We start from the raw sequence: 26455 nt of genomic DNA on the forward strand, positions 1-26455 counted from the left end.
GCCCATCATTCTCACCTTTTAGCTTTTCATTCTCCTCGAGTAGACCAACACGGACGCGTTGCAACTCATCCACTACCTTTTTCAGACTTTCTTTGATCTTCAATACACCTTAAAGTTCCAACACTTGTGGTTCAAGCCTATCGACGATTTTCTTGAAGTGGGTCACTTGATTATAAGCAGCAATCAACTCTTCATCCTTTGCATAAGTAGCGAAACGAAGCTCAGAAACTGTAAACTCAAGATCTTGAATATGAGGTATGTAACATCCAATCTCCTTCTCTGTACTTTCATACTTAACTTGGATTGCGTCAAGCCTAGTCTTCAAATCAAATGATCTCTTGGTGAGCGGTCTCAAGTTACAGAGAAGTGGGGGCAAAAATATTAAACCCCTTCAAAGCAACAAGCTTAAAATCCAACCTCCTGATCCCCTCGGCAGAAATATTAGACCCCTTCAAAGCAACGAGCTCAGAATCCAACCTCTTGATCCCTTCGGCCAAGGAATAAGTTTCAGCTACCATAGCCTTCGCCACCTCCTTGGCAGCCTTGCTATATCTACATCATAGCAAGCAGAACAGTCATTCTATATAGGGTTGTATGCTTCGCAAAGGAACTTGGGCTAATAAACTTTTCTAACGCCATCAACAAACTTGGCACAAGTTTCCATGCCTTCAAGCAGATTTGGTTTTAAGAGCACACAGATCTCGGTAACCTCCCCAGAAGCAGGCTTAGTGGATTTCTCATAGCTACCCATACGAGTAGTCTCCTTCTTCCTAACAGGCGAATCAATCTCAGCAGCGGAGGGAGTGGGCCTTGGCACCACTTTAGAAGCAAAGTCTACCTTATCGTTTTTCATAATAGCAAGCATTTCCGAATGAGAATCGGACTTAGCTTCCAACGAACGTCTTGGCACAGAATTCGGCATTGGGGGCATGACAAGACCTTTACACTGAGCAATACTATCAGCAATCGAATTAACCATTCTCGACATAGCAGGCTCCACAGGCTTAGATCTAGCAACCTCATTTTTCTTCCCATTGGAAGAAGTCATGTCAATCACAGCCTTTCAACAACAAGTGGACCCTCACAAGTAACAAAAGAAGTCTTCAGTTTTTTCTTAACCAGCATCTCTTGAGTAGACGGGGAAGATCTCTTTTTTCCACTTTCATTCACAGTAGGCTCCACGATAGCGATCAGACAAGCCAAGGTATCTGCCTTGATCCTCTTTACCTTTTCTCTTTGGAGCAACCCACATTTCATCCAGCGAAGAAAACTAAGCAACCAACGCTATTCACAGTACTCAGCAGGGGAACTCAACCCATACTGGTTTTTTCCTCATTTTTTTTCTCTCAGACTAGCAAGCAGGAGGCCTACATGCCCAACATTCCAACAGCCTATGAGGCCCGCGAGCTCCTTATCTCTCTCAATCGCCGGCCTGGTCCCCGTTAGGTCTAAGAGCCCAAAAGACATAACCCATGCTGCTCGCCTAGCATTGTGCCCCAGTGCCTCAATCTGCAGCCCCAGCCGCGCAAGTTGGCTTTAGCCAAATCGAGCAGCCCAAGTAGTGGTCCTTGCCACAACACCTCCTCGGCCCATGCCAAGCCGACTTCTAGCCCTTGCCAGCCGACATGCCGCACCACCCCAACGGTTGCCCCGTGACAGCACTATCCAAGAAGAAGACAAGGAAAATTAATTTTTTCTTACCTCGGTGCGGCGCGGAGAAGATAAAGAAAGCAACGAATGACGATCCTTTGCACATGCAAGATGTAAAAGATTGCTAGAGGAGGGGAAACAAATATCCTCTAAGCTCTCTCTCTCTTGTAGGGTAGGATAAATCACTCTCCAAAATTGATTTAATAACCCACTTAAAGTGGACTTAAATAGGCTTTGAGAGAAATTTATTTTCCTTTCCTAGAAGGATGAAATTTCCTATTAAAGATGGAATCAACATCAAAATAGGAAACAATCCTACGTTTCCTAAAGCAAGAATATCTCTACACCTGCTGCCATTTCCTACGAGCAGCCCAACAGGTGTGGGGGCATTTGTGGAGCCAAAAATAATCAAGGGGTGACATGTGGATTTTTGGGTGTAAAATGACAAAATTACCCTTGAGGATCACCAGAATTCTTACGCACGAGCAGTGGACAAACATCCCACAATCAAGTCAAAAATGCCCAAATAGGTATTTATTTTTAAACCTATTTCATCCATCCTCATCAAATCCTCACCACAAGGTAACCCCCAAAACATTTCTTTTAAATTATGTTAATTGGCTAATTAATGGATTTATTACCTAATTAATCTATTAATGGCCAATAAAACCACCAATTACACCCAAAAACACCACAAAGGGCCGGCCACCTTCTCCCCCAAGGCAGCCGGCCATGCCCTATATATACTACCTCGTTTTCTCTAAAAACCTAGGTCTTGACTCCTCCTAAACACTCAAAAATTCCTTAAACAATTTTCTCTCAAAATTCTAACTTTGGCATCGGAGGTTCTTTGACCAAAGCCCCCCCCCCCCCAAAAAAAAAAATCATCGTGGGCACGTGAGGTTCTTGGTCTTGACCAAAGGTGTTATTTGTTTTGTAGGTACAATTTTATCCAAGATCAAGGAGAAAGAAATTTGCATCCACATCTATTTTCTTTATAATATCTCAATCTTTAGTTTATCATGGAAGCTTAACCAATGGCTACTATCATAGTTTCTAGCAAAGTGGAAGTGGGTGCTTCAGACAGTTTTTGTATTGAGCTTGTTGACTTGAATTGAACGCAATTCAGACAAGTATTGTCTTTGCAGACCTTGTCAACCACAACTAACAGGTATTTATTGTCCCCCAACTATAACTAACATAAAGAGAAGATTAGCATATATGTCCAAAATGCCAACAATACGACCAAACAAACGCAAGCTTGTGAGCATTTTTATGAAGAATTCCACTATCGAATGGCGTGTTTTCGAGCAGAGAATTCGAAAGGCAGTTAGACAAACTAAACATATCCAACCAAGGCCTAAGGCGAGGAGTATATATAGATATCCACGGTGCGACGAGTGTACGTGCAACATGACAATAACCTCCTGACTATTGTTTCCTAGAGTTGTGTCATGCTTTTCCTGACAACTTGCGGCATTCGGATATCTGACTAGTCCTGAAGAGTACGTATAATCCTCCCTTTAATCTGACCGGCCAGGACAAACAACCGGAGGTGGCCCTGCATGAGCGCTCCCCTTGTTGCTGATTCAATTGTAATATGTAAAATTCATCATGATCTGTATTCTAACCATTGATCCAATCATAATTTTATTCATTCAAATTCCATTTATCAGAGTTGTGACAGCTAAAACTTCTCATCATTTCGATATCGAAACAGGAAAAACCGATAAGGGTATCCTGACAATATGATTTAAACTTCCAGTAAGAACAATTTCACCAAATGTAAAATCATCCATCGCTTGCGTCACTTTAACTTGTATATGCAGTTCTTGGATGCCTTCTGGAGCAATCCTAAACCAAGTTGGACACAGATCTACTATTGTCCCATTAGGTGACACCGCAGAGCAAACATAAGTCTCTGACTTGCTCCCCACGTTATTGAAAATCCGTCGGACGATTTGAGACCCCCTCAATGCCGATAATGTTATCGAAGGGAGGTTCAAATTGGCCGGATGGTCAAGTGTGTTATTGCACTGTTCACCAGTTGCATTTCTAACTGCAGCTGGACTGATTTCAGGCAATGAGCACAAGAAGCTGATGTAATCTTCATATCCGGAAGTGGAAGTGGAAGTGGGTGCTTCAGACAATTGCACGCAAAGCAATTGTCATTCCAGCCATCGCCATCTCACATGGCAGTGTGGAGCTATCAAGATATTGAAGTGGGGGATGATTCTGATCGAGTTGTTTCCACATGTCGACCACGACGTTTGCCATCTCATTCTAAATATCCAAATAGTTGGCAAGGTCCATCACCATCTCCATCATACCATCAAAATTACCATCACTTCTCTTCCCCCACAAATCATCCTTCAATTGTGAGTTTGACTCTTTTGAACTTGCAATAAATGGAATTCATATAAGACATGAGAGTGCAGATGGAGTAACTCAATCGTGAGATTTTGGAGCTACGAGAATAACTAAGAGTCTAAGAGCTGTGTAGACAGGCAAATGGTAATGCAGCATTTCATGAAGCAAAGGTTCATTCAGGTTCGTGTTGTACTTCTTATTCGTTTCACATAATTTAGGGCCTCAGATCAACATGAGCATATATTGTGTATTTTTTTGTAAGTGATTCATAGTAGTTGTTAAATATTGTGGTAGTTGAAAATCTTTACTTCTGTGATTGTGATATGATTACTGTATATTTACTTTATTTAATTACAAACAAGTGTGATGGAAATTTAAAGTTTAATTTATGCATGTTCCTCCCACTATCAATCTGTTGCTTGGAGTTTACATTTTTTGTACATGATACCAAAAATAAATAGGAAAAGCAAAAGAAATTGTTAACTATGTTTTTTTCTTCAGATCAGGGAATGCTTTTCTCATGCTGAGATTGTAAGCCAATCAATAAGCAAGTGAAACATATAATTTCTATATCACATGTGAAAAGTTGGGACATAGAAAACACGATATTTTTTATATATTATAACTACATGGATGTACATAAGATAAATTTTATGTACTATTTGTTCTTTATAGAACATAGGGATGTAAATAGATTTTGATATGGATGTAAATAAATTTTTACAAGTCCCACACATTTAACGAAATCTTAAAACCCTCGCCATCGCCCGAGTTCTTTTGCTTGTGGATTTCCAAGGGGGTAATTAGGCCTCGGTTATTTGGAGCCCATGCTCTTTGGAGGACCACTTTAGCCCTTGGTACAACCCAGGCTTGTGGTGGAGCTTGCAATGTTTTACGTTTTAAATACAATCAAATCTTCGTCAAAAAAAAGAAAAAAAAACAATCTAATTACTCAGCAATATGTCTAGTCTTATTAATTTTTGCTTATAATTTTGAGGTTTTAGGTTCAAATCGACGAGTTTAATACCATTTTTTTTTTATATAGTTGATCTATTGTGTAACTTAGATCAAATTTCTCACCACTAAATATAAATATATCATTGTATATTAATTAAAAGACAATTAAGCGTTAAAACCATTAATTGGTTGACCAACCAACAAACGATACATAGGAGTTGCTTCTAAAAATTCTTAACCCCTAGCCCCTCTCCTCTAAAATAACAAAAATGCTATTCATACCACATGATGTGTGGGACGAGATTGTAACAGCCACATCAAATTAGTGTTTTATCTCATTTAGTGTTGATTTTTATCTCATTGGATGCCCTTTTTTTTTTTTTTTTTTTTTTTTGATCAAAGGGTACTTCATTAGCAAAACAAGCATATTACAAAACTAGAGATTCAAGTACAATATCCACATAAACAAAAATATGGACCTCAAAAGTAACCCAAAGCCCAAAACAAAGTTGGGCCCACAACAACAAAAAAAACATATCGATGCCATAGTAGCACACCCCGACAATCTCGAACCGCTACCACCTACTATTACCAAGAACCATCACCTCAGATGTGGAAAGAAGACGGATTCCAACTTCCAAACGATAGCATCTCATCAAACAACTAACAAGACCACCAAAGCAAAGAAGCCTGTGGGATTACCACAAGCAACACTGCCAGAAAAGGCAGATATAGAGAAGGAGGTGGTGTGGCCACCCGAGCTGGTGTGAACACCAGAACTCTACACACCTTCTCAGTTGGTGACCGCAACAGTTCGTGGTCAAAATTGGTTATAAGTCTGAATAGAGATGGAATCGGTGGAATCTGGAAGAAAGACATGTGGGCATATGGATGAAAGGATCTGAGAGTTCGATGACTGGATCTGAGTGGATGGAGAGATTAGTGATAGCCAGTGGTGAAAAGGCAGTGGAATACGCTGGAAGAAAAGAAAGGGAAATAAACAAAAAGGAAAGGAAAGAAAAAATGTTGCAAAGGGAAAGAAGAAAAGGTTGCCACCGACCCTAATTGGAATTAGAATTGGCGGCAAAGGAAAATTCTAGGGTTTGTTGTTACTCTTACTCACAGAGAGAAACTCTCACTTTCAGAGAGAAAGGCTCCCACTCACAGTGAGAAGGTAAATGTAATCTCATTGGATGCTAATTCAGTACATTTTACATCATTTGGTATAAAATGCGGTGATCATAACTGTCACGCTTGTGTCTAGGCTTATTTTTCAGTGTAACGGGCACACGAAATGGTACACCACGTTTCATTATACAAATGATGCAAAATTGCATTATTTTTCCGCCCTAAATGCGATGCTTCATGGCATTTGGTTCATAGGTGTGTGTGAAAAGTGGAAATTTGGAGCGAGAATTGTCGCTGTTTGCAGAAATGAAGAAATATCAGATACACTCAAATTTCGTGAGTACCAAGAACAAATGGTTCTAATTTCCAATCATATGTGCCATAAGGACGGAACTGCTCCAAGATGTATGAAAACATAATCGCCAGCCATTTTTTCGCTTTCGTTTATATAAGATACAAGAAATTCCAAACATGTCTGGACACGATTTTGCGAATAATTTTAATGACAAAGAAAACAAAATGATCACGAGTCCAATACAATTCTGAGGGCTCGTAGCAGATACCTTTCTGTGAGCGAAATACAACAATGCCTGGCTATATATCGGGACATGAGGAATGCGGGGTATACCAACACATATTTTGGTTGTCATGAACAAGTACATTTTTCTTTTTATGCATTTATTTCGCAGTTACAAATCTAACGATCATCACTCGAGCAACTGGTTGAGGAGTGGTGCGAAGGAGTTATACAAGACAGCTATGCCAAACAAGGAGAGTTCAGTTCCCACGACAAAACTGACATAGTGAGATCTGGAAGACCTGTAGCACTAGAAAGGCTAAAGGTAACCAGAGGATCGCTGCTACAGCGGCTGTGGAAAAGAAGTGCCCCAAGAAATAGGTTTGCACGTTCATAAGGAACGACAGATTCAATGATGATGAGGAACAACAATTCAACGTAAAACTAGTTTCGCCAAAGGAAGAAGTTTATAAAATTACAATCCCACATTAGGAACACATTTCTTTGATTATATACACACAGAGATGCAACATCAACAGGGAAATAAGAAAAATGAATTTATCATTCATGTGGAAACAAAGTTACAAAATCATTCTTCATTCATTTCATTCCGTTTCCTTTCAACTTAACAATTCCAAGGATATTACACCACGACAAACTAATCTCAAAGTAAATTCATGACTTACCATAAAACATCAAGCCTGAGGCTCATATCCAATCCTGCTCCTGCAGTTTTAGCGGCAAATAAACCTGAGTCAAATATTGGAAGCCGAATGCGCTCAGAGCCTGAATTTCTGCTTTCTGCTTGGTCTTCACCATAAGAGTCAGCTCCTCAACCCATTTTGGATTCTTCTTCACAAAATCTTCCTCCAACATTTCTTTCCCTGTTTTGATATCCTGATCTGTCATCGTCAACCTACACTGCTCTGGAATTTTGTACTTGTCCAAATCACTCGGCCGTATCCCCAACCATTTGATATCCGGTGTGGTCAAATTCGCACTGTCATATGACATGTTCTTCGACCCACAACCATAAACGGATAAAATCTTCAGGCCATATGGATCACTGTCCACAAGGGCGAGCACCGGTAGCTTCAATTCAAGCTTCAATTTCCTCAAAAAGAGCCTGGTGGCTACATCCGGTTGCCCCTTCGCAGTCAGAATAATACACGGAAACCTATTGTAAAACCGATCCTCAGACAATCGAATAAAAGCCGCATCCTTCTCAACCAGCAATATGAACAATGCATCACTCTGCACATCACCGACTTTGTGGATATTGGGCGGAATGGCTTTTCCGCCCATTCCCATTTTGGTGCAATCAATCATATCGCCATTGTCGCTGAATATAAGCCTCCCCACAACTACACCTTTCTCGGAGGCAATCACATTGAGACTAGAGCGCGTACAGCCAACCATACAGGCCGCATCATCGAGGACCGAATCGGACTGATTCTGGTCCTGAAAGAGTTTGACATCGGTGTAGAAAAGGTCACGCTTGGTGACGTGGATGTCCTTGAGGCAGAGCTGGTGAATCAGCTGCAGAACACGAGCTGTGATGGTGGCCTTGCGGACGGTGGAGACGTTGGCGTACGGGCGAAGGGAAGTCTTGTCCTTCAACACGATGCGGTCGAGCTCCGGGATGTACAGCTGGTTGGCGGCGGCGCGTGAGGGGACCTGGAATGTGAAACCGTCGCCGTCGAGGATGGATTTGATGACCTTGAGCATTTGGAGTTCGATCTCGTACTGTACAGACTCGTGGTCCAGCTCGCGGACCTCTCGGCAGGTGGAGGAGATGGGGAGGTCGGCGAGGGTTAGGGATTTGGAGGAGGAGGCGGCGGCGGTGGTGGAGCGGAGGTTCTCGAGGGTTTTGTTGATGATTGTGTCTTTCTTGGGGACCTTCTTGTTGGGATGGTGGGTTTCGTCGTCGGAGCTCGGGTCGGGTCGACGGCGTTTCCCTTTCTTGTCCGCCATCGTTGGGATATGGGGAAAGAGAGAAGGGTTGAAGTGGCGGGAAGCGCTGAGGTTGGTGGCTGCGACTGATTTTTTTCACTCTAGGTATTTGTATTTAGGTTTTCTGATTACAAATGGAGGCCCGAACCCGAAGGCCCAACAAAACCCAAGTTGAAACTTTAAAGGCCCGAACGCGAACCCGAACCCGAACGCGAAGGCCCGATCAATTATTTCAGACGGTCGAAAGTGACCCGCTACATTACGCATGGAGTAGCTTGAACGAAGATATTTGGTACCCAGTAGGATCACGGACGTACTAAGTATAGACATTCGTCGTCTACTGAATATGAACACTTTCGCTGATAACACGAAGATGGTGGTAGAGAACGACAACGTCCAAATACTCCTGGCCAAATGAAAAAAACGGTAACCCTGGCCCTTCATTAATCAACTGCAATACCCCTGCAATATATAGAAGTAGAGACGATTTTCAGCTCGATCGCTTAGTCAGAATTTAATCTGCAATACGACATATTGTTCTGCTAGAATAGCACCAAACCAATTGGAAATAAACATAAACTAACCCACAAAAAATATATCAAATGAAATGCAAGAACAAAATAGAAAAGACACCAAGATTTAACGAGGTTCCTCAACAGTCAGTGTAACTGGAGTACGTCCTCGGAGCTATAGGAGCTCACCCAATAATCCACTATCAATCAAATGGGAGTATTTACAAAGTGTCTGGCAATCTCACTACTCAATACCCCAATATACCCAATAGCTCTTACACACCAAAAAAACAAATAGAAAAGAAAATATAGAGACTAATTTCCTCTCTATACAAAGCCAAATGCTCCAAACTCCTACTGCCCAACATTTTCTTTATATATGCAAACTGTGAGCCAAGTTCAAGCAATGAACAAACTTAGCTACACCAACAACCTCAGTCAACATTTCAACAAGGGTTGTATTTAGTTGGAATCTTTTGGAGATTTCACCAACAACTTCACGCACAAGTAATAATGCACATCTATGTGATTAGTCCTCGCATAATGAACTTGATGCTTAGCCAAATAAATGGTGCTCTAACTATCACAATGCACCTCCAACTGCTTCTGATCAACCCCTAAATCTCTGATAAGTTCATGCATCCAAATGACACCCTTTATAGCTTCCACAACTGCCATATATTCAACCTCTACAGCAGATAACGCAACAAACCACTGCAAAATGGACCTCCAACAAACTGGCCCTTTAGCATAGTACAGATAGCCTGTAGTAGACTTCCTTTGATCCATGTCACCTGCATGATCTGAATCAACATAACCAATTGCAAAGTTGCCAATACCAGAGTCATCCCTCTCAAAGCATAAACCAACATCTCTAATATCATGGAGGTAACTCAATGTCCACTTAGCTGCATGTCAATGCTCTTTACTTGAATTATGCATATATCGACTCATCATACCAACTGAGCAATATCCGATCTACTAGCTTTGATGAATAAATATTGTCATTTCACTTGAAGCGTGCCATCATTCTACATCCACAGACTCTAGCCAAATGAAAAACTAGTAACCCTAGCCAGTCATTTATCAACTGCAGTGCCCCTGCAACAGATAGAAGAAGAGATGATGTTCAGCTCGATCGCTCAACCTGAATTTAATCTGCAATAGAACTTATATAATTCCATTGTTTACCTTTGAAATTCAGGACATCGAAACTCATTGAAAAGCTTCAAGTCTGTTGGAAAATTGCGGCAACTGAAGGTCTCCAGGACAACATATGCTTGGCAATGGAAATCTGCGACTTTGATTTAATCGCTTCCTGACCGGAAAAGACAATGCATGCTGATACACTTGAAATCATATAGCTGCCTTAGTACTTGTCATCTGGTGCTTACTGCTCAAACATAATCAAAGATGCTCAAAAATTGGCTCAGACGGATAAGAGACATTACCTTGTCAATGCACAAGATGTTCTTTTTAGCGGGGCCTGCAACTATGTTATACAATGCCACCTTGCTGCCTGTGAAACAAACAATTTCTCATGCATACGTAAAATTAGCACTACAATTATTGCCAAAAAATAAAAATGGTTAATTACAACTTGTAAATGTTCTCGTGATGATACATACATCGTATAGTACTTGTAGTAAGATGAATATATGGTGTCCTGTTCAAAAGAATGCTTCCACTCTATCAATAAAGCTTCTTGTAGGACATCTTGATACTCGCCTAGAATGCTTCTAATCTTGAACATTTGCTTGGACTCCCTTGAAGAATCCATTCAACATTGACCCAATCCCCTCAAATCTGACCTGGTTTGTCAGTCTCATATCATCCTAAAGATATCAGATTGTTGCTATCCGAGAATATCCTTTTGATGGCTAAAAGTTGCATTGTAATAAACAGCAGTACTAATTTGTCAATACAGCGACCAAAATCCCCTAATACGAAAGTTGCAAAATATCCTGTCCCATAATCTCACTGCAAAAGAATAAGGAAGACCATCAATTTTAAATCTGGAAGTTGTAAACTAACATTTTGATGAGAACATATTTAATGAACTGAATGCAGTATGTGTTGCCATACATATATTATTGCAAATTCCAATCATATATAAGTGAAAAATAGTCGGTACAAAACAGAGCAACCTTGAATAAAGTTTATGTTTGGCAAGAAGCTAAACAGATGGCTATGTCAAATAGTAGATACTAGAGCTTTAGCACGCGCATTGCCCCAGGAATGTCAAATGAATTATAAGCATTGTATATAAGTGTTAGAATAAGGAACTGAATGTATTGTAAGGATTGTGCCTAGATATGTAAACACTATTTATATAAAACATGTACAAAATATTTACACAAAATATATAGCAGTTGTTGACAACTCTTAATACATATAAAGAGTTAATCAAAATATAGCGGTTCCTATTTTACCGATGTATAAATTTATGTTAGCATGAAACTTATAAGAAGAAAATGGAGGGGGGAAAGAGGGAAGGGGATGGGGAGCTTACAGACGTGCAAGCCCATTGTATGACTGGGTGACTTGTTGGAGTCGTGCATATAGCTACAATACTTCAGCTGATAAATTGATAATGCCTATGCTATGCTAAGTTCTTTCACAAATTGATCCTACAAACAAAAGCACAGACGATACTTAAAAAAAAAAGATGCCAATTAATGAAAGCTAGATAATCCCCACTCTGAATCTTCTATAAACAAAGCACCATGGAAAGTTTCAAACACTAAATGTTTTTTTCACACGAAAAAATGAGACAATGAAATAAATGGTTTTTTTTTTCCTACTAACAGATTAAAGTTGATAGAGAGAACTTCAGTTGTATATGCAGCTGAACCATCCTCATTAGCCCTGCCATCAGGGGATTCTAACAACCCTTTGGTCTGGTCTGTTCTAAACTTATCTAAAGTTCCACAGAGCTTTGATATTCAACCACGGTATTTATTCACTTATTAACAATGATAGGTTTTTAAGTCATGGTACCATATTTGAATTATCGAAGAAAATGTGATTTTGTGTGCAGGTAAACATTTTAAACACCCACATCATGTGTACTTTTCCATAAGCAAAATGAATTCTATTTCAAGTTTATTAAGCCTAAACATGTAGTCCATGTCGTATTAAGTTGCTAGTACAATTTTGCAGATGTGAAAATATAATCATTCAACAGTGCACAGAATCATATGGTTATTCTTTATTATTGTTACAAAATAAAACATAAGCAAAAAACCAAAATTGAAAAGCTTCTTCCCGTACACAACTTTTACACTAAGCCAATATAACAAAATCTAAAAATTCATAGAAAACCAATTCCAAATTCAAACTTACAATTCTAAATAAAAAGAAAATTGGACAAAAGCTTCATAAACAATCAAGAACTCAATATATGAGAGAAAAACAGTTAATTTAGTCACCTTAGAGCCATACTAAACCAAAACTCTAAATCGCTTACCTTGACGTGTAGAGCTTGTTGTCCTGAATTCAGAAACACTTGAAACTTCACTTTAAAGCCCTAAAGACACAAACATAATCAATTAAGTACAAATGTACTGAAACATTGACAAATAAAAACACACTACAAAATAAAGAGTGCACGGTAAGATCAATAGTGAACAAGGGGTATAAATATTAAAAGGTATAAATATTAAAAGAATCTAAATTCGAAAACATGTTGAATGGAACTGGCTTAATGTTTGGAATTAGGTTGTAGGCTTAGGTATCTAATGATTGAAAAAGAAAACATACCATATAGTAGACTGAAGTGGAATGTGTGACTTTTATACCCATTTGTAACAATGCAAAGGGCAAATGCAAGTTATAAAACAATGATCAAAAGCCTCAACATCATCAAATCAGTCTTTCTTACTTATTGTTAATTAGTTTGTTACTATATTAGATATGATGTGATGCAAGTACATAAATTGGCCAATCACAGTTTTGCACCTTGTAGTTTAGAGATCTTTTATTTTCGTTTTCATGGTTCCAATTTGGTAGTTTGAGTCATGTAGTTTGCTTGTTTTTACAACTGATCAACAATGGCTTACGCCATTAAAATTGAAGACGGAAATATGATCCATCATACGCATGGTGATATGCAAAAATGAACAGTACAGAAAATGGCTTTGATGTACAAATCGAAAGTGGGAATTTGCAATCTTATTTGAGTTTTTATCATTTTTCTTCAATTATGTTTTCATTTATTATAGTTCATAACTCATAAGAAACGTAATTATATAGTATCTAAGAAAACTACAATAGAACGAAATTATTGTGTGCTTAAAGTTGTATTTACTTTGGTAGATCTTAAATTAATTACTTATAATTCGATTAATGTAAGTCACATGATGGTAAAAATTTTTAGGCATATAACTAGGGCTTTGATATTTTATATTCTAGTTGAAACTGTAGAGACAGCCACCTTGGAGCTAGGAAATGAACCTCGTATCAGGCAAAAGCCTCTTTGATGCTTGAATGAGAGAATGCCAAAGCCCTGCAAAGAAGTTAAGGCTGGAAAAATTGTGGGAGAAACTTTCGAGCGCTTAGTGCTTCTTGAAAACCCAATCCCTTACTTCACTAATCTTCACATCAAAAGAACCCAGAAATTCAAATGAAAATATTGACCTAAACCCTTGAAATTTAAATGAAGAATCCTACAAAAAAGTAAAATCCATTTGATTAAGATGTGAGTAAATTCATTTCGTAGAGATAAACTCATAAGTTTAACACAATTAATTATCCAAAAAGGAACAGAAGTTGTCCACACCTTGACAAATTTTTTCATGGTGAGAACCTCAGTGCAGTTATCCACAACTTCCTTCAAGCTCTGCACCAATAACTAAAAACAGATAAAACAATCAAATAATACCTTATCCTTTATCAGCCATCTCAGGCATTGATATTCTAGGACGATTCTACACCATGAAGCACAGTAAAATGTAATTGACAAAACCAAAATATAATAGTCGAATAAAAAAAACCGCAATAAAATAACAAAATAATCAAACAATCCCACACAAAATCCAATCAAAACTCTAACAACAACAAATAATACACTAATACTTCATAGGTGGAGCAGCAAACCACTTTAGTTGGGTTCCCTTGGCACAAATTTCAGTTAGAAAGTCAGGAGAATTCTAAAATCATCATCAAATACTTCAGAACAATTTGACAAAATAGTGTGCTTTTAATATTCCTTCCAACAAACAGTAAAAGGTTTCGTTGTCCCTCCAGATAAATAAATAACAACAAAAAACAGAACAGTCACTTTACCCCAATGCCTCATGAGTATAAATGTGTTCTAAATGTCACGGTCATGTCTGCCTTCTCAAGGAGAATATATATGCAAGAACGATCCTATGCTCCCTGCATGCCCTCTATAAATGTAAATATATTGCAACTTGGCTAATTAATAATGTGTGTTGTTGATATATTATGGATTACTTATGATGTAATTTAGGTGATAGAATGGAACTAATTAAGTTGGGTGTGAACACAGCGGAGAAAAAAAAAGGACTTGCAAACCGGAAGTGCTTTGCATTTTGGACATCGTGTATTCCAATCCGTTTAAGACTTGAAGAGGTTTATACTGTTGCAAATACGCCTCCATAACAAACACAAAACATTGAATTCCGTTACCTTGTTGTTATTGAACTCGTTCTCGGTCAGAATGGTCGGAGCTTCGGAACCCAATCCGTCATCCTCTAAAGCTTTCTGCTTTTCAGTTCCTTCTCTCTTGCCTGCCAAATATCAAAAAATCGAAATTACTTTCCTTCGAAAACTCAGTAATTCACATAATTATCCTTCTGGGTCTGCAATTATAACATTAAAGGAATCAATTTTTCAAGATGTTACCTTTTCTTCCTCCTTTTTCTTCTCTGGGTCTTCAAATCCTTGGAGCTGCCACATGCATACTCCCCACGCACCAATCTTGTAATTCAGATGATGTTATGGGGTCTGATGAGGGAGAGAATTGGATCTGGGGTTTTGATTTGATGAGAGAAAGAGGGAGTTGAGTGATATACAGAAATGCAGCATTTGGGGGAACATAATGGCATTCGAGATGCAATTTGCAACGATGGGTGAAGACGGAGAAGCCGAGCGATCTGAAACCAAATGGAAAACGAGCAAGCAATTGGGGAATTTCTGCTACTCGTAAACTCTCCCAACGAAAACCTGTCTCAAGGAACCAATTAAAAATAAGGGATAATTTGATATAGATCCAATTTTGTGAGTCATTACTATAATTAGTCCACTGCATTGAAATAAGTCCAATAATTGATATTCCACATAAGCTTATTTATAATTTGTACCATATTTATCCCTTAGACTTATAAATTGTAGTAAATATTCAAAATTTCTTAATTATATGATTATTTGTGGTTTATCTAATCCCTTAATTGTAGGATTAGTTATAGCTTTCACAATTTTTTTACATATTCGTTCGGCAATACAGTATCAATTGCAAGCAATAATACAGTATCATGCATTTATATTTGCTCTATTATATTTTTGTGCGTATCATAAGGGTAAACTGAAACTTAGTATTTGTTCCTTTTTTTTTTGTTTAGTATTTGTTCCTTTAATGGAGGTATATTATATCATATTTCTATTCTAATGTTCTGCCATGAAGGTTCAGCATTTTTCTTCCTATACAATAGGTAGTTTATTTTTATTTTGTTGGTAGATTATATCTATTTTGTAGGTATAAAGCATTTTTCTTCCTATACAATAGGTAGTTTATTTTTGTTTTGCAGTAGATTACATATGTTTTGTTGGTATAAAGTATTTTTCTTCCTATACAATAGGTAGATACTAAATTATATCGGTTTTGTAGGTAAACATCATTAGGTGGTTACTAGATAATATTTTAGTTAGTATTTAAATATTCAAAATTAAAAACTGAATAAATGATACAAAAATTAAAGAATTTAAATATTTTTATCTAAAAGGGCAAAGTTGGTATAAAAATATGTAATTGGATAACTGGACTTAGTTAAAAAACTACCTATGTTTTTGGACTTAGATTGAAAAGCCCCTAAAAATAATAACTTTGGTGTTAATACCAGAGGAAACAAAAAGTGATGACGTAAACTGTCAAGGTTTAGAATGAAGAAGTGGGTACCTTTAGAAGGGTGAATGACCCAGAATTATGGCTTGGTCCATTCAACTATAGATTTAAATGGAAGATCCTGAATTTTGGTCCATTCAACTATAGATTTAAACAGAATATGTCAGAAACTTGACCATAATTTTAATTAATCGACTCTAACAAATGATACATTTAAATGCATGTATGAATACGAACAACGCTTCAAAACTCAGAGATGAACTTTATTTTTTATTTTTTTTCAACTAATAATATAAACCATATCCTTATTTCAACTAATTCACCGATTAACTGAAGTGGGGAGAGTGGAGAACAACCAAAAGAGACGCAAGGATATGATTGGAATAGGCAAGTAACCAGATGCATATTATGATGTAAAAATATCTTGTCACAATTTTATAAAGTTGAAAATTGTCAAATATTTAAAGAGACAGTTAATGATCCACTTTTTACAATATAAATAGTGTCTCAACTTAATCATCTATTGTAATCTTAAAAAAACTTAAATATGATTAGGTATTGAGTTCTGTAACAAAAGGTTGTATTTTATTTTCTTAATTCATATCATGTACATTAAAGTGTAGTCTAGGAAAAACGAAACAGAAACATACATATAACATGACAACTAATTCAGTTTAATGAAAAGTAAAAGAGAAAAAAAATACACGATAAGTACTCACGACAACCGAAAAGGAAAAAGGAAAGAGAAAAACCTGTAATCCACGGAATATGTGAGATTTTGGGCCATTCTGTGCCATCTTTCTTGCAGTTCTCTTGTAGAAGAGGACAATCAGTAAAGCGTATGTTTTCTAATTTGGTAAGGCATTTCATAGCTTCAACTGTAGGTAGATATTTAAGATTCCTGCAGAGCCATATCCGTAGGGACTTAAGAGATGCAAGGTTTCCCAACCACTCCGGAAGAGCCTCAATTCCTTCAAACGCGAATATGCTCAAATCTTTAAGAGAAGTAAGGTGTTGAACTTGTTCAGGCAGAGACTTGAGCTTAGACCAACCCGTCAATCGTAAGCTTTCAAGTTGTGGCAGAACCTGAAACGGAGGGAATGAATCGAGCTCCTTCCAAAACCCACCAATATCCAATTTCTTCAAGCTGGTGAGGCTATTTAATCCACCGGGCAGGCTTTTTAATCCACCACAACTAACCATCTGCAACTCTTGGAGATGGAGATGCGCGAGGTTTTCTACACTTGGAATAGTTTCTAGATTTGGGCATCTTTCTATTTTCAGTATCACAAGAGAAGAAGACAGTTGTAGCCTATCTGGAAAATGCTTCAGATTTTCACAACCGATGATAGACAGTGAATCAAGAGAGGTACAGTATTCTAGCTCAGTTACCAGTTGGCTTATCACTCCATCACTACCGCCAATTTCCAATTTACGGAGGGACTGGCAGCCCCGTAAAGTTGGAATGGACTCTAGACACCTGCAATCATATATCGCCAGAGAGTGGAGGGTGGGTGGGAGGCTGTGAATCCCAGTGGATGTTAGCTTTCCGCAAAAAAATATTGTCAAATCCTGAAGAGAGGTACAATATTCTAACCCACTCGGCAGACTTGATAATTCAGGACAATGTCTAATAACTAATTTACGTAGAGCTGGGAGGCCCTGTGCAAATGGAATGGTTGTTATTTTGGAGCAGCAGCTTATTTCCAACACTTGAAGAGAAGTGCAGTATTCAAGTCCATAAGGTGAACTGGATAACTGAGGACAGCCATAAATGCGTAATCCATAGAGAGAAGTGAGACCGTGCATATCTGGAATGAGCTCTAGACTACTGCACCTCTGTATATGCAACTCCTTAAGAGAGACAAGAGTTTGTAGCCCATCAGGCAGACACCTAAGTTTAGGGCAATCAGAAATACGCACGGATTTAAGGGAAGGGCAACACCCAAATACATCATCCATAGTAATAGAACTCAAGTCCGGACATTCCTCTATCTTCAAGTATGCAAGATTCTTGTTGTTTTTTAACAACCCATCTGGCAGACAGTCCAGTCCCTTTATCTTCTGTAGTGAGAGAGAAGTAAGAGTGGCCAGGTTGCTACTTATATTTGCTATTGGCATGCTGCTATCCATGGAATATATCCCTAACTTTTTAAGAGATGGAAAATGACTTGGAGCACTTCTCAATTTATCACAATTCGTCATAAACAGCTCATCGAGGCATGGAAAGAGAACAATGTTTTCTGCAGCTTCCATCCATTCAATTAGGTTCTTGGCGCCATGGATGCTTAATCTTTTCAATGCAGGAAAGGGACTCCCAATCATCCACGATGCAAATTTCTCACCCATAAAGTTGCGAATCTCTAAATATTCCAGTTTAGTGCGTGGTAGTTGAAGGCCTTCTAGTACATCCTCATCATTAATTTTGATCCGTAACCTGTCTCCACCCCATGCAAGGAATAATTTGTTTATGTTTGTCTTCTCCACTAATTTGGCTTTCTTTGCTTCTTCTCCATCTCTCACATTCTCTAGATTATGAATGGATAATTTTCCCTTCAATTGCTTTAGGCCAGCCAGCTCCTCTATTCCACGACCTCTCCCCTTACCCACAATGAAAAAGGGTAATGATCGGAGATTAGTCAATTGCCCAACCCCAACTGGATATATCTCATCATCTCTTTTAAAATAAAAATGTCTCAAATTGATCAGATTAAGCAGCTCCTTTGGAAACTTTTCAACTTCGACTCTGAACATCCTTAATGTCAGTAGATTATAAAGCTTGCCGATAGATTTGGGGAGCATCCTGATTCTTGTTCCGGAAATATCTAGATACCTCAAGTGTTTCAACTTCCCAATTGACATTGGCAACTCATTGATATCAGCCTCGTATAATTTTAACACACGTAAGCCTTTAAATCTTGATAAGATGTCACCGAGAACTTCACCATTCCAAAAAATTGAGCGCAATTTATGTACACCTCTTTTTGGAATCCCTTGTAGCATTGAGGTAGAAATCTGTGCCACATATCGAAACTCATTTGATTCGTTGCTCTTTGTTGATACATGTTCTGCAAGATCATGCACAATATCGTGCATCTTGCAATGGGTAATAGTAGTAGCACTATATCTACTCACTTCAACATCCTGAAAAAAGGAGTTCTCCAGTAGAACATTAAAGTATTCATTTCCCACATCCTCCATCTCTAGATTACTTTGGTTCGGAGTAGGGCACTGAATTAACCCATGAGCCATCCATAGATGAATCAAGTCAGTCTTTGAAATTTTGAAACCTTTGATGAACATTGAGCAATATGCAAAACACCGTTTTAGAGATGCAGATTTCAATTCATCAAAACTCAACCTCAAAACTGACAAGATTCTATATTCTCCTTCTTGTGAATCCCATATTTGATTGTTTAGAATTGATTGCCATCCATCACCCATTTTGCATCGCATCATATTTCCCAAAACCTATTGATACACAATCATGATTTTGAATTCTTATCAAAAAATACCGGGCTAAAATTTAAGAAGAAAAAACAATATAAATTAAGAAATATCAAAAGTTTCATAGGTACAGTCGTTTTGCTAAGTATCCTTGTACGAATATTTCCTTCCACTACTGTACATATCTAAAAGAAAAAACAAATAAAGTAAACATTTTAATCGAAGAAATGCTTGACCTTATAAAAAAAGAAAGAAAAAAAAAAGAAAAAGATGTTGGACCATTTTAATACAGAGCTATTCGTACATTTGACAAAAACAAAATAAAAGTAGTAATCCAATGACAATTATTTCATAAAAGAGTTCAATGTTGCAGGTGGTGGATCACCTCTTGACCAAACAATAAAAAATGTGGTTGCTCACTGGGGCTCCACCCATTACTGTTTTGAAGGAGTAGGATTTTCTTCTCTCTTATTCTTATCTTCCTTCCTCTCCTCCTCTCACACATTATTTTAAGGCCCATTCCCTAGGGTCATGGTGAAGAAGCTAACTTTTTTATGGGTCCAAAAAGATATATGGCAGACGGTTTTGGTAAAAGACAAAATGCTAGACTAGACTATTGTTAATTTCCTTGGGAAGACGAGTGGTGGATTGTTTTGATGGTTATGATTTTTTTTTTTTTCAACCCACTATATTCCGGTTTTAAACTTTCCATTTCCCTTGGTGTAAATTAATTTAGAATATCGTTTGTAATAATGATAATATTGGAAGAATGGTTATGATACATGCATTTACTTAGTACATTCATCATCTGACAATCCAATATGCAACTAAAAAGAGAGAATCAAAATATCATATCTAACCATATATGACCGTTAAATAGTGAATGTATTACGTAAATGTAGGTACAGTTACCAAGTTCTATTTTTTAATGTAATTATTGACTACATAATATTTTTAGTTGCTTTGGACTTATCTGGGTGCAACTTAGATGTAGAGTTGATTTTATTTATCAATGACTTTGATTTTCTTTTTCTATAAGCGATATTCTACACTAATCTACACTAAAAGGAAGAGGGAATGTTTGAACCCCGGACACAATTAAGTCTCAACTCTGGTAGAGCCCACCCTAAGCTCCTACAGCCTTCCTTCTCGACGACGACGTCCTCCTGCTGTGAAAAGTGAATTTTTCGAACTCTCTCTTTCTCCCTTTGATTGGACCAGTCAAAAATACAATGGTGGCCTTGAGGTTTGCTCGGCCAATCAATGGTGACACCACCAAAGATGAGCCATCAACCACGTCGGCGATCCATCAATCTTAAGTTTTGTAACAAGGTGTTGACTGATAGGGATCTTTTGGAAAATACCTTATCCACCTTCTAAGCTGAGAATATTGGCTTGCAACAACAATATCAGGCATAAAACTTTCAAAAGTTATCGGATTTACTAGTAGCTAAGAAGAACAACCAGCTTCTGATGAAAAACCATTCGCCATGCTCAACTGTTTGAAACGTCGTTCCTTTGTGAGAAGCAAACGCAAATGCGCATTAAGGCCTAAAACACCAAAGGAGGGGTAGGGGTCAGGTCAGGAGCAAGTCGCCCCACTCAGCTGACAGGGGGAGGCAAAGTACAGGGCAAGCAAAGAGTGTGAATCGCAGCCCCTAAGCGCGACTCTTTGGCTACTAAGGCTCAAGACTTCAAGAATAAGGGCAAAAAGAAAAAAAAAAAAAAAAAAAAAAAGGAAAAAAAAAAAGGTATTTAGCCGACCTTGATATGTGTTAGCGTTGTAGCTCACCTAACCATTGGTTTAAGGTTTGCAAAGCCCCAACACATGTCGTGAAAGGGTACCACACCAAGAAGCAGACTAGGGAAGCTAATTTTGCTCAAGTCTCAAAATCGCCCAAGTCAAGAATCCTAAAGATACGATGTTGGAGGTTTCAGATTTCCAAGAGGTTGCTGCACCTTAGAAAGATTATAATTTTAGACATGGGGCCCTATGTTGGTCGAAATTTGCTAGTATTTCGGTCTAAGTTTGCGAATAATTTTATGTTTTCGGATTTCTGAGTTTGGTGTTTTGTATTTCGGTTTATTATTAGATTGGATATTGTTATGGGTTTCTTGAATGATTTAATTGAATTCAAATATGGTATTTGGTTTCCATAAAGGGTTTGCTCGGTAAAATCGAACTGGACGGGAAATGTTATTTATTTAATAAATGAATTACTATTAACCGTTGAATTTTGTCCAAATTGAATCTTCGCCCTCATTTAAAATCAACTCTCTCTCTCTCTTCACTCAATTTCCCACTTTCTCACTTCCCCCTCTCTCGACTCCTCTGGCCACACTAGGCCACGCCACACCACACCATGCCACACCACCTTGACGCCATACAAGCTCCTGCGCTACAGTTTTCTTCTCTACAACTTCTCCAGCTTTAAAGGTGGGATTTTTCACCATAACTCTGAAATTTTTTGTTTGAATGAAAAAATTAGGGATTTTGAAATTGACTAGGGTTTCAATTTGAGGATTTTGAAATTGATTTAAGGCATTCGATGTCAATCCCGTCCCAAATTTTATTGTAATTTATCCACCCGACAATGTGAAATTACCAAAAATGGCCCTAATAGGCTTAAATGGGAATCCCACGTAAACCTTGAAACTCTTTTCATAATTTGTCTCTTTTCTTGTATTATTAGATAGTACTCGATCTTACAAGCATGTCTGCAGAGACAAGACGTAAATCAAACGTGTAAAGAGTGATTTGCGCATGTTCCAAAGCGAAGGGCAAAATGGTAATTTTGCTCCCTCAATAACCCACAACTTGTTTCCAAGACAGCAGTGGGATGTCAATAATGCAAGTTGCATTTTGTGGAACTGTTGATTTACTAGCTAGACTTGTTATTCAAATAAACGGCAGGACTTGTTAAACAAGTGGGAAACTTGGCCCATTTATGTTACTATTTCCTAATTAGGCGCAATGCCTAATTAGCTTCTTGTTTGGGCTTGACCCAAACACACGCATAGAGTAAATTGACCCATTCTTTTAGCATATTCTTATAGTAGTCGTGACCACGAATGTGTGAGCACAAGAGAAACAAAATTTGAAGCTAAATAAAGATTTTTACAAAACACGAAATATCAAGGGCAATTTGATAATTTCACCATTTACCGAAGAGATTTGTGTTTCGTCTTTTTTGGTCTTATTTTGGGAGCAACTGGGGTCCACACCTCTTTCCCTTGTCCTAGTTCCCTCTCATCTATGTCTCATTCTACTTTCTGTCAAACTCCTTCACTTCATCTTTCTCCTTTCTTTCCTTTATTTGTCATTGCTCTCTGTGCACACGGCACCGAGACCACCACCAAACCACCATAACTCGTCCCTTCTCTTCTCCTCAAACCTAAAAACAAGGATAGAAACCTCGAGCTCAAACCCAAACCAGAGGGATAACGATCTCTAATTCAAACTTCAAGTTCTCTATTGAATTTCTCAACGTTTCCAATCATGGTCATTCCCAAGCTATTTTCCAGCCAAATCTCGTCGTCATGGGCGAAATTAACATCACCAATGAATTCCCCACAATCCCATGGACCAGATTCGAGCTTTACATGCTAGAACCTGTCACTTTCTCGACAAAACCCAAATTAGCCAAGACTTTCGGGCCCTTTTCGGCCATCTCCGACCACCTTTTGGCCTCGATTCAGATATAATTTGAACTCTCTCAGTCTAAGCTCCATTTTGATATGTTTAAGGTCAAATTTGGTTGAGAAATGCCTCTGATTTAAGTAATTTTCAATTTATGGCAAAAACTCCAGCCGGTGAACGGCTGCGTCAGCAACCATCATTGGAGAAGACGACGGAATATTCTTGACGGCGTCAACGTCTCCGTTGGAATATCAGGTTATTTGGTTAGCTTTAACAAAATATTCCGTTAGCTTTAACGAAATATTCCATTAAGAGACATAATATTCTAGTCGGTTCCAGTTAGCTCAGACTAATGCGAATCGGCTCGAACCGACTTGACCAACTTCAACCGAATCGTTGACCGTTGACTTTTTACCGGATTGGCTTTAACACCCCTCCTAAGGTATTTTGAAGGGCTGATTCTAATTCTGCACTCCATTTCAGCTTATATACTTTTACGAAAATAATGGTTTTACAAAATTTTACTTTTTGGATCATTCATGTTTGTTTTTTGCCCCTTCAGAACTTAGTAAAGGTGCTGTTGTGGCGACAAGGATTACAAGCAATCACTGATCACCGATGATGTAGGAAGTTTTTTTTTCCTTTATGTTGCACTCATACTTATGCTCTGGCAATATGCTTTGTAATAAAGGTTTTAACCCGCACATTGCGCACTCTCACTTTAGTTACTTTAAGTTTTTAATTTATTCACATTTTTCTACTTTTATTGCTTCGACAAATTTCAAGTGTCGATCATCATACTAGAGTGTCTAGGTGGACATTTCAGATCGGGATATGTCATTCGACCTGAGGATTTTGAAATCGATTTTCGGAATTTTAAAATCGAGTTAGAGTTTAATATAATTGTACTAATTCTAAATCTCTAATCATGTGGGTTCTAAATATTTTTAAAGGAGAAGCGTTTCTGGTGCAATTTGAGGTGGATCTTCGTAGAATCCTCTTGCGATTATAGGCAAATCTCTATCAAATCCTCTTGCAATTCCTACGTCGAATCCTTTTACGATTTTGGGCAAATCGATATTATTTCTGTCTTACTGATTTTCGGTAAACCAAAATTTTGGTTCGGTTTCAGTTTTTATTTCTTATTCTCGAATAACTTGATTTCGCTTTTTGGTAACTGGTTTTTGGGTTGGTTACTAAACTGAAACCAGCCTTATGTGTGTGTGTGTGTGTGTGTGAGAGAGAGAGAGAGAGAGAGAGAGAGAGAGAATGATTTCTTTTCAATTGTAAATTTTATTTTGTTAATAAAATTAATAATATTAACTGCCGGACCCATTTGAAGCTTATCAAGGAAGTGGATTATACGTGGAGGCTCTGAAGGTAAAGTCGTGCCAGACTCGCTTTTTAAGTGAGTTTTGCTAGCAAATCTTTTAAACTAATCTATGGTATAGGGAGGATGATGATTTAAATTTGAGACACATTAGGCTAAAGAGGAATGTCCTAGCTAACAAGACAATCTACCACTTGTATTTAAACTTTTGTTATAACATTCTACACTTTATTTTGGCTCTCCCAATATCATTACCAAACTAACCCTTTTTGATATTCTTATGTGATCTTTCCTTTTCTTTCAGTCTTATGCCCAAAAAAAAAAAAGTAAAATTCATAAGAAAGCATGTGAAAACTTGAACAAATCGGTAATATGACGTACCTTTGCAACTAATGGAACACCTGCACATTTTTTGGCGATCTCCCTTGCCATTCTCTCTTGATCTTCAGTTAAAGAAGCACTCCCATCTGGAAATGCTTTATCCTTCAATATGAGCCAACATTCATCATCTGCTAATCTTCCCAAATCGCGCCGATGAAGTGCTTGCACAATTGATGCAACAGTAACACTTCGGGAAGTGATGAGGATGTTGCTTCCTTGAGTATCATTAACACTCGCCAAACAACTCATCAAATCATTCCATTTATGAGAATCTTCATTCCAAACATCATCGAGTACAAGCAAATACCTTTTCCCTTTCAAATCCTCTCGCAGATTTTGGAGTATTGCTTCCTTACCCTGCATCCCAGTCTTTTTCTGTTCAAGCTGTTCCAAGATCATGCTTAAAATTGTCTTGACTTCAAAATTGGTAGATACACATATCCATATTTTTTTATTGAAGTGTCTGTGTATCTCGGAATCATGATACACTTTTTTAGCCAATGTTGTTTTTCCCAAGCCTCCCATTCCCACAACGGCCATAACCGAAAGAGAACTCTCTTGGGTATTGCTTGAGTTAATCAAGGTTGTAACTATCTCTGATGCAACTTCGTCCCTTCCCACTATGAACATTTCATCTTGAACAAAGCAAGAAACGGTCTCCCTACTGTTAAGTAATCCAATATCACAAGAGGACGTTGGATCTGCAATTAATGTGGACCTAGCAACTAGTCCAATACTGGCTGCCATCTTATTCAACTTCTCCAAAGATGCGTTGATGTTCTTAATCTTATGTGCCATTTGGACACGAAATGCAATGGGATTGTGGTGTGAAAAGAACTCGAGTACCTTTTTCTTCATTTGGTTTCGCAGTTCCACCTTGCGCCGGAGAACTTCATATCCATATTCATCCAACACATCATCAGCATCATGAGCTATGTCTTCAAGCTTCTTCACCCAAAGTTCCACGGCTTCGCTCCAAACTTGTGATTGTTCGGCATCTCGTAACATAGCTTGCGTGATGGACAATGATTCACGCAGCCTTGTGAGTTCTTTCTTGAATCCCCAGAGAAGACTGAATTCTTGAGTGGCAAGTGAAGCAACTTTCTTCAGTATTTCCTGGGCGGCACCGAAAGTAAGAATCCTTTCCATCTTTCCTCCTGTTACTCAACACAAAGAACACAATGATCAACCGGTTGAGGAACCAACAAGAAAATTTCTCCCGGCCTGAGTCGTGAAGGCTATTATGCATTCATAGACAAACAACTTACATTAAAGGTTAAATGGCTGACGCTATTGAAATCGTCGTCTATATTTGATTAGATATTAATTAGTCGGTACATTATACTAGTGACTTGTGAAGTCTACATGCATGGTTGATCAACGGCTACTAATAGCCTACTTATTATAAAAACATATCAACGCCGTCCAAATTTGAAACTTTGGAATAACTACAGATGTATCTCCTTCGTGGCTTCCCTCAAAAGTA

The 26455-nt window shown here is 38.1% G+C and overlaps 3 protein-coding genes and 1 long non-coding RNA gene across 7 annotated transcripts; all 4 read right to left on the reverse strand.

Annotated features, from left to right (window-relative positions):
• Positions 1-3350: 3350 nt before the first annotated feature.
• LOC137722002 (subtilisin-like protease SBT2.4) lies at positions 3351-3927 on the reverse strand. The gene is made up of 2 exons (XM_068461011.1): positions 3843-3927; positions 3351-3757 (listed from the first exon to the last, which is right to left on the reverse strand). Exons 1-2 carry the CDS (start codon positions 3925-3927, stop codon positions 3351-3353), a joined length of 492 nt encoding a protein of 163 aa, XP_068317112.1.
• A 3239-nt stretch (positions 3928-7166) lies between these two features.
• On the reverse strand, positions 7167-8820 carry LOC137722857 (DNA topoisomerase 6 subunit A). Its single transcript, XM_068461957.1, has one exon. It carries the CDS (start codon positions 8594-8596, stop codon positions 7331-7333), a length of 1266 nt encoding a protein of 421 aa, XP_068318058.1. The 5' UTR covers positions 8597-8820; the 3' UTR covers positions 7167-7330.
• A 908-nt stretch (positions 8821-9728) lies between these two features.
• Positions 9729-16263, reverse strand: LOC137723176 (uncharacterized). Of its 4 annotated transcripts, none has more exons than XR_011066866.1 (11): positions 16226-16263; positions 14956-15276; positions 14740-14840; positions 13868-13927; positions 13543-13754; positions 12557-12616; positions 11600-11717; positions 10716-11067; positions 10539-10606; positions 10279-10428; positions 9729-10188 (listed from the first exon to the last, which is right to left on the reverse strand). It is a non-coding gene; the product is annotated as an uncharacterized lncRNA (long non-coding RNA). The 4 variants fall into 4 exon arrangements; XR_011066863.1 differs by having other exon boundaries at positions 13868-13939; XR_011066864.1 differs by having other exon boundaries at positions 10279-10436; positions 13868-13939.
• A 15-nt stretch (positions 16264-16278) lies between these two features.
• On the reverse strand, positions 16279-26175 carry LOC137722003 (putative disease resistance protein RGA1). Its single transcript, XM_068461012.1, has 3 exons — positions 24970-26175; positions 16924-19642; positions 16279-16292 (listed from the first exon to the last, which is right to left on the reverse strand). Exons 1-3 carry the CDS (start codon positions 26116-26118, stop codon positions 16279-16281), a joined length of 3882 nt encoding a protein of 1293 aa, XP_068317113.1. The 5' UTR covers positions 26119-26175.
• Between the last annotated feature and the right edge of the window lie 280 nt (positions 26176-26455).

Source organism: Pyrus communis, chromosome 17 (assembly GCF_963583255.1).
Source record: "Pyrus communis chromosome 17, drPyrComm1.1, whole genome shotgun sequence".
In the NCBI taxonomy this organism is placed as follows: Eukaryota; Viridiplantae; Streptophyta; class Magnoliopsida; order Rosales; family Rosaceae; genus Pyrus; species Pyrus communis.

Bases quoted from the DNA above. Each gene is read 5' to 3' on its own strand.
- LOC137722002 (XM_068461011.1), bottom strand. From the start codon at position 3,927: ATGGCAAACGTCGTGGTCGACATGTGGAAACAACTCGATCAGAATCAT. The intron at 3,758-3,842 runs GTGAGATGGCGA...CCGGATATGAAG, and splicing joins TGATAGCTCCACACTGCCAT to ATTACATCAGCTTCTTGTGC.
- LOC137722857 (XM_068461957.1), bottom strand. From the start codon at position 8,596: ATGGCGGACAAGAAAGGGAAACGCCGTCGACCCGACCCGAGCTCCGAC.
- LOC137722003 (XM_068461012.1), bottom strand. From the start codon at position 26,118: ATGGAAAGGATTCTTACTTTCGGTGCCGCCCAGGAAATACTGAAGAAA. The intron at 19,643-24,969 runs GTACGTCATATT...GTGTATCAATAG, and splicing joins GTGTTCCATTAGTTGCAAAG to GTTTTGGGAAATATGATGCG.